A 13,010-nucleotide genomic window follows, 5' to 3' on the forward strand; every position below is an offset into this window, starting at 1 on the left:
ATCCACAAATATAGCTATGTGTTTATGTTGATACATTTATATGTTACATGGCTAGTATAATTTTCTGTACAAATTGAGCGGCGATAACTACACAAAATTTAGTTGAAAATAGAACTATATGGGTTGGTTCCATTTCAAAAAAAAGAATATTGTTATATACTTATAATGATCAATCTACACTATTGTAACACGAACTCATAGTACAATCAATGAGGTATATGGTAATTAAATCATTAAACTTGGCACTGAATGTGATGCCCCTTTCTAGGTTTCTCGTAGGAATCTAATAGATCCACTTTAGTTCCGAAGTCAATCTAAGCTATTAAGGGCGATGTTAATTGACAACAAACCATCCAAAGACAAATTCTAAAATGTAAACAGAAAGCAATGTCAACCATAAGGCAGTATAACTAGATTAGATGGTATACCCCCTCTTTAAATACTTGTCATGAGACACTATTTACATTTCAACTGTTACTACTTTTAATTTATCCACGTAATTGTGAACATTTGAAAATTATCTATACCTTTTATATAATTGCTATCCACTTATTAGAAGCTAAATATACCACATTATCACCCACTAACTATCGCTATTCTAGCATCATAAATCTCATGAAAGATGATATATCATCTGGAATATAATATTGAAGAGCTCAATATTCAAGTATGTCAAACCATCTTCTTCACATCGTTTAAAAAAATCAAATATTATCATTTCTATAATACATTGAACATATACTCATACATTATTTTCGCAGCAAAGCACTGGGTTTTATAACTTATAGTAGTATGTCGCACATTAAACATAGCCATATAATTTTTCTTAAAGAAAATATGCTAATTTAGAACTTATTAATGGTCAAAGTTTAAAATTATCCTGGTCAATTAGAGAGCTTTTGATTCAAGGTGGAAATACGGATAGAGAAACTCTATTCCTTAAACCAAACAATCCATAACTTTTGAGTTGGTGTGGACAGTGAAATCGAATACAGATACCGGGGGAGATATATATACCTCGTGCCGTAAAGGTACCCAGCATCGTCCAACCGAGCCTCGTCGTCGCCGCCGTGTGGCTGCCGCCGGCCAGGATCATCACCGTCGGTAGCACGACGACGAAGAACGTGAACAGCGCGGCATTCTTGCCCACCGCCCATGGCTGCTTCTTCTTCTCCTCCTCGACCGCCTCCGAATGTTGTTGTTGCAGCATCCACTTGCCTGTGCCATGGCTAAGGCTAACAACACTTGTTGGTGAGGACATTGGTAAGGTTTATGGATATGACCTTAATTTCTTCTTAGGGTCAATGACCCATGAGGATAAAAAAAAGATAACTTTTTTGGTATATATTTATGTGTGTCCAAAATAAGAAGATATCCATTTCATCCTGGAGGGATAACCATAGCATTAAATGGAGTAGCTGTACTCATCCCTATTTTGCTATTGCACAAGCATCATCAAGCCTTGAATACATTCCTTTCTTTCTCTTCCATATAAACCAGAGAAATAATAAACGTTTCCTCCAAATCTAGGCCGTTCTTCCATTGTACGACTAAATCCGGCCTCTTGCAATTTGCATGTGCACAATAGAATATCTGGTGTACCAAGAACTAATATCTAGATTTGTCTAGATTCATTAACATCTATATAAATGTAGGCAATGCTAGAAAGTCTTATAATATAAAACGGAGGGAGGGAGTAGATCTCTTTCTTGTTGTTTTACTCGAGTAATTATTTTCACTTCTGTAGTTCATCATTCATAGAGATTAAAGAAGGAAAGTGGAGTTTTTCCTCTCGAGGATATCCCTCATTTTGCCAAGTCATTGAAATAGTCATGATAAGTTTTCATGGATCCTTCCTTAGATGATAAGTTTCTGTGGGGGAATTTAATTAGCATCTTCATCTTATGTAAAGACAATATTTAACATCCTTTTACTTTGAAAACTTTGGACTAAATTTTCTTCCAAAAAACTTTTGACCATACCATCACCAAACCAAAGCATCAGGAGATGTTTTTTCCCTCTAGGGTATGCCCCCTTTTTCATCCATGTTATCTAAATCATTATGAATTTTATGATAAATTAAAAACATACAAGTTAAAAGAAAGAAGAAATTGCACTAACTATATATGTATTGTTCATGGTCATATTTGTTCGTTCGGATTTGCTATTCATCAATCGATTGATGAACACCATTGGATTAAAGATCTAGGGCTAGCAAAAGCAAGTGATGAGGAGAAAGATGGCAAGTACTCACAGGTGACTATGGTAATAGAAACGTTGATGGTGACTTAATTGGCAAGCTCTCATTTTTGGCGACTTTTGGACTAAAAAAGCTTTTGTTATATTAGGTTTTTTAGGTTGGTGGTAATGGAAGGAGGGATTTGAGGATGACGGTGGGTGGGGTCAGGGCAAGGAAAAACCATGTGGTTAAGAGGTGGTGGCAGTAACCGTCGATCCGATAGAGATGGAGGAGACGTGGGTCGAGAGAATGACATCGGAAATCGAAAAGACAATAACAACGACGGCTCTGGCAAAGTGATCGAGAGTGGGGGAGGGGGAGGGGGGGAAGTGAGGGCCTAAGGGGAATTAGCCGGAGGAAAGTGATGGCATATAAAGCTTTATGTTTGTGTCAATTTAATCGGGGACGTATGGTTAATTAGGTAGTAGAAGTAGTACTAATCTTAAAATAGTCCTAGCCATTGAAAAACCTGATCCTTTTGTAGCAAACATTCATCTAACTGATGGATTGGTAGTCTCTTGTTTGTTGTTTGTTTTGTTTTAATTTACATATTTATAAAGTGATACATCATATATTGATCTAGATTGTTTTACAAAAAATTTACAACCATTCGAGAGATATGCACGTCCTCTCAATGGATAGGAAGACCTCCCCTATAGCATCACCAGTCATGCATCGTTCCCCGCATGATCACATGCAGTGATATATTAATGATCTGGACCTACATGTCAGTGACAAAGTTAAGGTGCCTCAAAGATGGAAGCATCCTGGTCCAGCGTGGAGATCTCGGTGAGCCTCTGGAGCAGCATCTCGTTCCACATGTCGATGGGGCCCGGCATGCACCAGTGGAGGCAGTCGCTGACGATGTTCTTCTGCCACCTCTTGTCGATGGCCGCGCCGGGGTGGCCGTCGGCGCGCAGCATCATGGCCTTCGTCACGTCGAGCACCTCGAACCTCCTCGCGTTCCCGCTCGCCGCGGCCGCCGCCGCCGCCGTCTCCTTCACCCGCATCACCTCCTCTCGCTGCACCCTCCTCAGCTCCCACGCGGCGCTGTCCGGGCTCACCTCGTCCTCCTCCAGCGGCCGCGTGCGGTTGCAGTAGCCGCCGCTGAACCACGCGCCGTGCTCGAAGTGGTCCGGCGAGAAGGTCCGGAGGAACGCGACGAGGCCGGCCTTGCAGCCGGTGCACCGCGCGATGCCCTCGACAGCGGCGCGCACCACGCGGCGGACGGCGTAGGGGACGCCAACGTCGGTGAGGTTGGCGGCGCCGCCGCACTTGACGCAGCCGACGCGGCGGCCGCCCTCCCAGAGGTAGTTGGGGCGGTTGAACCAGTTGCCGCCGGAGATGACCGCGTAGTCGAGCTCCGGCAGGCGGCGCGTCCAGTTGGCGCTCAGCCTGTCGAGGTGGATGTCGAACGACGGCGTCGGCTTGCCGTCGGCGCCCACCACCGGCTCCGCGTGCACGTAGAACTCCGTCCACATCACCATCAGCGTGAACTCGTGCGCCGCGAACCGCCACGTCTGGAACTTGTCGTGCGCGTCGCGGTACACCTCCGTCGGCGTCTCGGCCTGACACGAGACACGACACGGGCCATTAATCAGTGGCAGCCGCCATTGCTAAGACATTGGAAGCTAGCCGGTGCAATGACATAGTTTTCAATTTTGAAATTGGATTTTATGTCGGGGTGACCAAAATTACCGAAATTTCAGAAGTTTCTGGCCGAAATTATTTGAAAATTTGACTGAATTTGAATAAAATTTGACCAGATTCACAAAAATTTGTAAAAAGCCGAAAATTTCGGGCGAGATTTGAGCATACCGGTGGGGGCGAAATTACCGAAATTTCAAATCCTGTGCGATGATATACCTGAGAGAGGAGGCAGAGAAGGGAGTCCATCTGGTTGCGAGCCAGCGAGTCGCCGATGAAGGCGAGGCGCTTGCCACGGACGGCGGCGAGGAAGCGGTCCGGCGAGAAGCGCGGGAGGTCGCAGCCGTGGGGCTGCCACCGCCAGTAGAGGTGGCCGGGATCCTTGCCGTGCTTCTGGCAGTTCTTGAAGTCCGGCAGCGTCGGGCACGTCGTGTTGGTGTACACCGGGCCCTTGGGCTCCCTCACCCACTTCCCCATCGACATGTCGCATTTCTCCTCCATGTTCGCTCCTGCCATTATCCAGAGCACTCATCAAACATCACAAAGTTAAATGCCTCACATTTGTCGTGGTAAAAATTTACTTTGATCCCTTATTTAGTTATTTACCAACCGTGTCCAAATAACCATGGTTGGAATTTTCGGACTGATTTCGGTAATTTTGGACCGCTCCGATACGATATTACTTCGGCCAAAAATTTTCAATTTTTTTCATAAATTTTAGTAATATTTGTTCAAATTCAATTGAATTTTGTTCAAAATTTTGGACCGAAATTTCTAATTTTTCGGTGACATCTGATTAAATCGGCTAAACCAAAAAGTTTAACCCTCGAAATAACGAGAAGTTGTGACATGTAAGAAACGAGAGAATATGCATCAAGATTTATGTGGTTTTACATCTAGAAGGGGAGGCTAACCTAGGATAGCTTGGCTTGACGTTTAAATTCTCTTAAATCATCATGTATATTTTTTGAAAAAAAATAATATCTCATTAGTTGAGTCCTATTCGAGCTTTAGGCTTCGATACTTTTTGGCTCTACCACTGCTTACAAAGAATTTATCTTAGTGTTTATTGCTTCAAAATAATGAATACACTATTGAAATGCACCTACCAGGATCACCTGTTTGTTGTTGTTCAGCTTTGTTTGTTGTTGTTGGAACAGCTGCAGCCGATGAGTTCGTCGACGGCAGCGAGATGTCATCCGGCGTGCTCTGCGTCTCAGCTGCCACATTGTTGACTGCGACGGCGACATGTTCGCCGCCATCATCGCCGGCAACGTCGTGACCACTCTGCGCCAGCGCCGGCTCGCCGGGGCCGGCAGCAGCCGCCGGCGGCGGCGGGACTAAGCTCGTCTGCGACGAGCGCAAGACGGAGAAGACGAAGAAGGTGGAGAACACGAGCAGCAGCAGCAGCGACGACTTGACGACGTTCCGCCGCACCACGACGCCCCACTCGCCGCCGCCGCCGTGAAGCAACGACCACCTCGGGCTGCCACCACCACCGCCGGCTTTGCACGACGGAGGAGACGACGACGGAGGAAGAGGCGCCATGCCGCCGGCGGCCGCCTTCTTCATAGCTAGCTATGGCTAGCTCACTCGACTCACCGTACGTGTGGACGATGACGACGATAAAATGCCGGCAGCCACAGCCAGCTTTTTGAAGGATTTGTGCGTGCGTACCCCTTCCGTCTAAAAAAAATAAACCCTAAGTTTCCGTGTTCAACTTTAACTGTCCGTCTTATATGAAATTTTTTTTATAATTCGTATTTTCATTGTTGTTAAATGATAAAACATGATTAATATTTTATACGTGACTTGTCTTTTTAATTTTTTTTAAATAAGATGGACGGTCAAACGTTGGACACGAAAATTAGTGTTTGTCTTTTTTTTTTTTGGACGGAGGGAGTACTTGCGATCGATCGGTTACGTGTTCTTGAAATTGCAGTGTTTGGTGGACGTTTGAGGAGAATAATATGGTCACTGCTGGCTGCTGGATGGCTCATCACTTCTGGTAAAGCCTAACACTGTCACGCTGTGACACTAGTAGCTCACCAAACTACACACTTCTGCCGATGGTTCAGTTCAGTAGCTCGTCTCGTCTCGTCTCACTTTGCTTCAAAGAGTTCTTGATTTTAACCATTAGGTAGTAGTAGGCTAGTAGCTAGCTTTTTCTTTCTTTCTTTTTTTGTTTTTTGTTTTTTGCATTGGTTTCTTCTCAGTTGCAGATCAGACTTCAGAGTTCAGATCGTATATATGTACGCCCAGCCGGAAGCATGTCACTATGCTGTACTTTTGCTGGGCCGTGTTTGAGCCAATCCTGAGAGAATTGTGAGATTGTGATGTGACGAGCTGATGATGATCGTTATGAGCCGTGTTTTACATCAGCTATATGCCTATATGTGTTCGCTGATTTCTTAGATTCCACTTTTCTGGTTTGAGAAAAATAAAGACTAAATACAACGTTTTTTTAAGAGAAGAGTATTTTTTACCGGCCTCTATATCCAATCGAATATACACAACCTTTTAGATTGACAATTTAGCCCATCAAACAACCCAATCTGAAATCTGCACCTATGGAACCTTTTAAGGCTGTGTTTGGGAGGTGAGACCACACACGTAAAACGGAGCCGACATATTTTCTTATGATTAATTAAGTATTTACTATTTTTTGAAAAATGGATAAATGGATTAATATGTTTTTTAAAGCAACTTTCGTTTAGAAAACTTGTGCAAAAACACACACCGTTTAACAGTTTGAAAAACATGTGCGCGAAAAACGAGGTAGGTGAGTTGGGAACTCACTGGAAAGAACACATCCTTAATTAGAAACTTAGCCCCTTCAAACAAACCAATCTAAAATTTGCTTCTATGGAGATTTAAACTCAGGATCTTAGAGAGCTACTCAGGTCATTGCAACCACTAGACTATATGCCCTTCGCAAAGACTAAGTACAACTTAAAAGTTGTTGGTAGGTTATGCATACTCTAATCAACCATAGATGAAGATTTGTATCTTTATGGTTGTCTTCTTGTCTTGAATCAAGATGTAATTATGTAATTTGTAGTTATCCATCCCGTAAACTCTATAATAATTGGCTATAGCTTCTGAAATGAATTCCACTATCAAAAAAATAGATATGCGTCATGATCTGAGAAAATGAGAAAGCTTGGGATGGCAGCATGCACAAAAATGTGTGTTGGATATGGAGGGAGAAATGACCCGTGGATGGTTGATGAGGTAGGCTGGCTAACAGATGGCAGGTGGCGTCATTTGTTTTTTGCTGACCTGATGCTAGCTTCCATGGAAGCAAAGGTCTCACCTGTCGATTTTTATCAGTTGGGATGGGATGTATTATATAGGCATAGTGCTAATGCTTTCCCAACTAGTAGTACTGAATATATAAACAGTGATCCAGATATCCTAAAATCCTGAACTTTCAAGTGTAATACTATTCGAACTCCAATGGAATATTTGTTCTTACAATGTTTTTTTTTCTTTTTCATCGTACGACGTTTCAACAACTGAAAGAAATTTCTGAATATTGCAATTAATGGTCATACTCTTGGTTTCTTGAAATTTGCAGTTTACAGAACGGAAAACCTTCAACATTGAGCTATGTTACAGGAGTCGATGAACACAAAGTAGAAGAAAAGGGGTCAGTTCAGTACTTCAGTTGTTGCAGGGAATGGACAGGTGGCCGAACATCATGGCCCTTTGATGTTCAGTTAATCTAATTGATGAGCACACCTGACGGCTTTTTCAATCTTTCACGCTACCAACAATTATCAATAAAAACATAACTTTTCGACATATCCCCCAAGCAGCAACAATCGCAACCGTATGTTATGACCGGTTATAATACTGGATTAACAAGAAATTATTTGATTCAAACTATAGGACCAAATGTAAAATGAAGGGGGACGTCCCCTTGACCTTGAGTAACAAATAAACTTTCTCCTCTATGTATGCATGCAACAGATATCTAAAAACTGGCTAGCAGTCCAACCAATAACCTTGTAACAACGAAATCTCGTGTCAGGATCTCTAGCAATTAACTCAGCAACATATAACCGGAAACATATCTATGCAGACAAGTTTCTCTCGTGTGCACTGTGCACACCAATTAGCAAATATCATGAAAAATTCTAAAAAATCTGACATGTACTTTTAATAGTATTATGCATATCTATGAAATCTCATGTTCAAATTCAATACATGTTAGATGTAACAAAATTCTTATATTCAAATTGTTATATTCTTGCCATAAAAATAAAAAATCTGATAGTTATAAAAGTAAAAGTTTGTAAATTTTTATAGTTAAATTTGTTATATTCTTGCCATAACAAAATTGTCAGAATTTTACCTTCTATACGGCTAAAATATAATGAATTTAAACATGAGATTTCATAGATATAAATAGGACATGACTACAACGAGATGTAAGCTAGATTGTCTTAACCAACGACCTCTCTTGTTGCTACTAGTACACCCAACAGTGCATGTTTTTTTTCTTCTTATAGAATTTTCTCTTAAATCACTCATCCGATTTATAATCTAATTACACCGTTGTGTTCGTAACAATTAAATCTTTACAACAAGATCTCACATAATTATATTTTGGCAACTTTTGCTACAGGACATCGCGACTTTGTGAAATTAGCTCCAGGACACCGCGCGAAGTGAGTTTTGGGGGAAGACACTCCCAAAACATGGCTATTTGCCAGAGGACACCGCGCCCATTTGTTTAGTGTATTCGTGCTGACTAGGCTTGAGCGGGCCCACATTTTGATGCGACTGGACCAAATTGCCCTGCACATCTAAAGTCTAATTTCCCTCCCTCGCGCTACTGAACGTCTTCAACCTCCAGCTCTCATGCCCGTGCGCCACACTGCCACCTCCCCCTCCAAATTCGGCCAATCCCGTTGCTCGTTTCAAACATTGATTGAGGGGATTTCTTCGTCTTATCCTCCTCTTTCATTCCCCTCAAGAATCGGAGAAAATTCCTTTGAATATTGCGTGGATTCGAAGCGGATTTCATCTCCTATTTTTCCGGCGAACTCTAACCAATCCGTGCAAATCCCGTTGAATATTGCGTGGAGCGTGCTGCTACTGCCGCTGCTGTTGCTGCCGCCGTTGCCGGCTAGCTGCTGGCGCTCTTGCTGCCGCCGCTGCTGCTTGCTACTGGGTCTGCTACTGCTGCTGCCGCCGCTGCCGGCTGCTGCTGCCGCTGCCGTTTACTGCTGCTACTACCGCTGTTGTTGCTACTGCCGCTGCCGGCTAGCTGCTGTCGGTGAGGGGAGAGGGAGAAAAAGAGAAGAGAGATAAGAGAGATGACATGTGGGTCCAAGGGTATTTTCGATATTTCACACGATTTCTCTTTTCTCTTCAACCAGAAATTATTATTTTAATAGGTACGGTGTCCACTGGCAAATAACCAGTGTTTTCCTCCAAAAGTGACTTCGTGCGGTATCCTGGAGCTAAAACCACAAAGTCGCGATGTCTTGTAGCAAAATTTACCTTATATTTTTTATGAAAATACAATTTACTTTTATAATATATTTAAATTACTTTTAGATTCCATTAAATTACTTCATAAAAGTAAGTTCAATAAATGGTAAATGTAATTTACATATATATAGAACTAACTTAAAATAAAAAAAAGTAACTTGTCACGACATCAAAAGTAAATCTATTATGGAGGTAAAAACCTAAGTTTATCTAAAAATTAAATCTAATCAACATATCATAGAACTAACGATAAAGTAAAGTATATATATTGTTCACTGAATGTCTAAAAAGTAACTTAATCAAATCTAAAAGTAATTTATATGTATGATAAAAGTAACTCACATATATGATAAAAGTAATTTGTAACATAAATATTTTTTATTATAATATAATCATGTAAGATCTTGTTATAAAGATTTAATTACAACGAACACAATAGTGTAATCAGATTGTAGATCGAATAAATATTTTAAGAGAAAAGTCCACAAGAAGAAAAAAAGAGATACACTTTATGCAGTAGTAAACAACTAGACCATCTCTCACGTAGGTGTACTAGTTGCAAGTGAACCTTCTCTCACGGGTGCGTCGCTCTTTATACTAAACCGAGAGCGATTTTACCAAATAGCACTATTGAAAGTACATGTTATTTTTTTTCTAGAATTTTACGTGATATTTATTCGTTGGTGTGCACAGAAAACTTATGTGCATATAATATGTTTCCCATAATTATGTATTGTTGTTGAACATATAGTAAGATAAAACATATCAACAGTTAGCAATTTTACTCCCATTTATCTGGTGTGACGTATGGAACGAACGATTGTCTCGTATAGTCAAGCACTAGGCCTGCTTTGGAAACCTACTTTAGGCCCATACCAAAGTGTCAAGGACTATTAAACAGCAAATGAAAAAGTACATCCAAGGTCCCTCATTTTATCATTGTCATCCCTTAACTTACAAAACCGTATCACTTTTGGTCCTTAGGTGATTTTGACCCAGTTTTGTGCGACGTGGTAGCTAAGTCAGCTTAGAACCCACGTGGGCCCCACATGTCAACGACTAACCCTTCTCTTTTTACCTTTCTTCTTGGTGATCGGCGGTACAGGGAAGAGCGCTGGCGGCGATAGGTGGGGAGAACCAAAGACGCATGAGTTGGCGGTGGGGGCGCTCACTGGTGAAGACGAGCGGGGAGAGGACCAGCACCAGCGGAGAGGAGTTGGGCGTCGGCTTAGACCCACGGGTGCCGCCCCCGAGCACGACACGACCGCCTCACTTCCTCTCTCTTCTTGGTGACCAGCGACAGGGGAGGCGTGCCCGATGACGGGCCCTCGCTGGTTAAAATGAGTGGGGAGAGGAGTCGTGGTCAGAGGAGAGGAGCCGCGGCCCAGCACGTGTCATCCCGAAGCTTCAACTAGCCGTCGCTAGTGACGCGCGCCGGTAGGCGCGGCATGGACCTTGTCCCCGTCAAACCCGTCACAGCCCCTCTCCGAGCAGGGGCCCTTCCACCTCCTCATCCGCAAGTTGTACGGCGAGGAGTGGTGCGGGCAACTGGACGCCTTCTTCACGCTCCACCCAACTGTCCCCATGGTCGCCACGCCCCCACGCCATCGACCACCTCCACAATCGCATCTCCATGCTCCAAGTCGTCTTCGAGCTCAACGTCCCGCTCCACGCCCATCACACCTTCGGCATCCCCTCCATGTCTCAGGGCATTTAGGTCATCGACGATGGTGACGGCAGCAGTGTGCCCGTTCCCTCACGCCGTAGCTGCGCGGGGATCTTGTCCCTTGTTCCTTGAGCCAGTGACTGTCCCGCATCGTCCGAGGTAGGGTTGCAGGAGTACTGGGGAAGGGAAGGGAGACGGGCATTGAGGATGATGTTGAACTCAGCGGCAGCATCGGCGTGGGGGTAGCCTCACCTCCTCCATGCGTACCATGGGCTCGCGGGGCCACCGCGGCGCATATGGAGGCCGTGGTGGAGGCGGCTCTGGAGGAGCTCGGGAGTGATCCTAGCTGTGGTGGGAGGCGAGGAGCTTCTCGCGGCTGCCACCCAACTCCTCTCCGTCTGCGCCGCTGCTACGTATCTCCTCTCCGTTGCCGTTCTCCCTGCCGGGGCGCCGCCCACGCTATCGTTTCCCGTCGGTCTCTCACACGGGAAAGAGATGGGAAGAGAGGAACAGGTTGGGTTTCACTGATATGTGGGGCCCTCGTTGACTCAGCTGCCACATCGAACAAAAATGATTCGGTTTTATAAGTTAAGAGATGACATATATCTGATTTTGCGGTTGGGAGATGATTTTGTAATCTGATGACAAGATGAGAGACCTTCGATATACTTTTTCCCACTGCAAAATATCCAGAGATGGGTTAAGAAAGCCCTCTTGGCAGATTGAAAAACTACATCCCTTTTGTGCACCTCTCGTTGGAAAAATAATACATGGCCTGGATCCGTGAACGCTTGATCTGACATTCTGGTCCTACAGCAACTTGATTCTGTATAACTATATAAGCTGTTGTTATTAACGATTTTGAAATAAGAGTTGTTATTGTACATTTGTACAAGATCTTATTCCAAAACCATATGATACCGGATGAGTACTGGTCGAATACCATATATATATTAGGTTTGATATTCGCTACTACTTCCTCCGTTTCACAATGTAAATCATTTTATCATTTCCCATATTTATATTGATACTAATGAATCTAGATATGAATATATGTCTAGATTCATTAGCATCAATATGAATGTAAGAAATGCTATAATGACTTACATTGTGAAACGGAGGGAGTACCTACCAAGTATCGAGTCTGATGCTTTTTAAGTACCAGGTATCAATAGTTTTGAGAATCGTCATACCAATCATGATTCCCAAGGTACAGATGACCTTCATCGTCGATCCCCTTTTCCTCGCCTCTTACCCCCTAACATTGCTCCCCGCCAATGACGACCCCAGCATGAATAAATGGTGTGGCTGGTGTTGACTATTCCGTCCGGGTTGGACATGTCCAGGGGCGTCGAGACATAGTCATAGAATGAAGCTTGTCTGAATGCTCTACGGATCACAGCTCACCATGGTTTCTCGCATTTTGCTATCAGACTGATTACTCTGCATTGCTGGGTGCCTTGTCATCAACAGATTTTGACTGCTCTCCGGGTGGCGTGCTCTTCAGGCATATTAGAGCTCTGCTCCATTTAGAGTTCCCAAGTGCTAAGCTGTCTTTTGCGGATCTTTCTTGTAATAGTTGTGCTCATGACATTGCTCGTCGGCGGCGGCACGCCCCGGCGAGGCGGCCACGGATCTGGCCCCTACACGGTGGGATCCAGCCTTCCCGGGCCAGATCTGGCTCGAACACTGCCTGGCCAGCAGTGATGGGTGCGGATGGCGGCTGGCGATGGCGACTGGATGGCGGCTGGCGATGGCGACTGGCGACGGCGGCGGCAGCAGCTAGCGGCGGCGGTGGCTAGCGATGACAACTGCCGACGGCGGTGGCGGCGGCAGCTGTTGACTGCGGCGGCTAGCGATGGCGGCTGGCAACGGCGGCTAGTGATGGTGGTTGGTGACGGCGGCAGCGGCAGACGACTGCCGACGGCGGTGGCGGCAGCAGCTGTTGGCTGC

General features: G+C 44.2%; 1 protein-coding gene across 2 annotated transcripts; it reads right to left on the bottom strand.

The window, feature by feature from the left end:
• Window positions 1–2,728: 2,728 nt before the first annotated feature.
• On the bottom strand, window positions 2,729–5,528 carry LOC127775770 (xyloglucan O-acetyltransferase 3-like). Of its 2 annotated transcripts, none has more exons than XM_052302066.1 (3): window positions 5,005–5,528; window positions 4,106–4,395; window positions 2,729–3,807 (listed from the first exon to the last, which is right to left on the bottom strand). In XM_052302066.1, exons 1-3 carry the CDS (start codon window positions 5,456–5,458, stop codon window positions 2,980–2,982), a joined length of 1,572 nt encoding a protein of 523 aa, XP_052158026.1. In that variant the 5' UTR covers window positions 5,459–5,528; the 3' UTR covers window positions 2,729–2,979. The 2 variants fall into 2 exon arrangements, with proteins under 2 accessions (XP_052158026.1, XP_052158023.1); XM_052302063.1 differs by having other exon boundaries at window positions 2,730–3,807; window positions 4,996–5,528.
• Between the last annotated feature and the right edge of the window lie 7,482 nt (window positions 5,529–13,010).

The sequence above is a fragment of the Oryza glaberrima genome, chromosome 6 (assembly GCF_000147395.1).
Source record: "Oryza glaberrima chromosome 6, OglaRS2, whole genome shotgun sequence".
NCBI lineage: Eukaryota > Viridiplantae > Streptophyta > Magnoliopsida > Poales > Poaceae > Oryza > Oryza glaberrima.

Bases quoted from the DNA above. Each gene is read 5' to 3' on its own strand.
- LOC127775770 (XM_052302063.1), bottom strand. From the start codon at position 5,458: ATGAAGAAGGCGGCCGCCGGCGGCATGGCGCCTCTTCCTCCGTCGTCG. The intron at 4,396-4,995 runs GTAGGTGCATTT...GGATAATGGCAG, and splicing joins ACAACAAACAGGTGATCCTG to GAGCGAACATGGAGGAGAAA. The intron at 3,808-4,105 runs GTATATCATCGC...GTCTCGTGTCAG, and splicing joins TTCTCTGCCTCCTCTCTCAG to GCCGAGACGCCGACGGAGGT.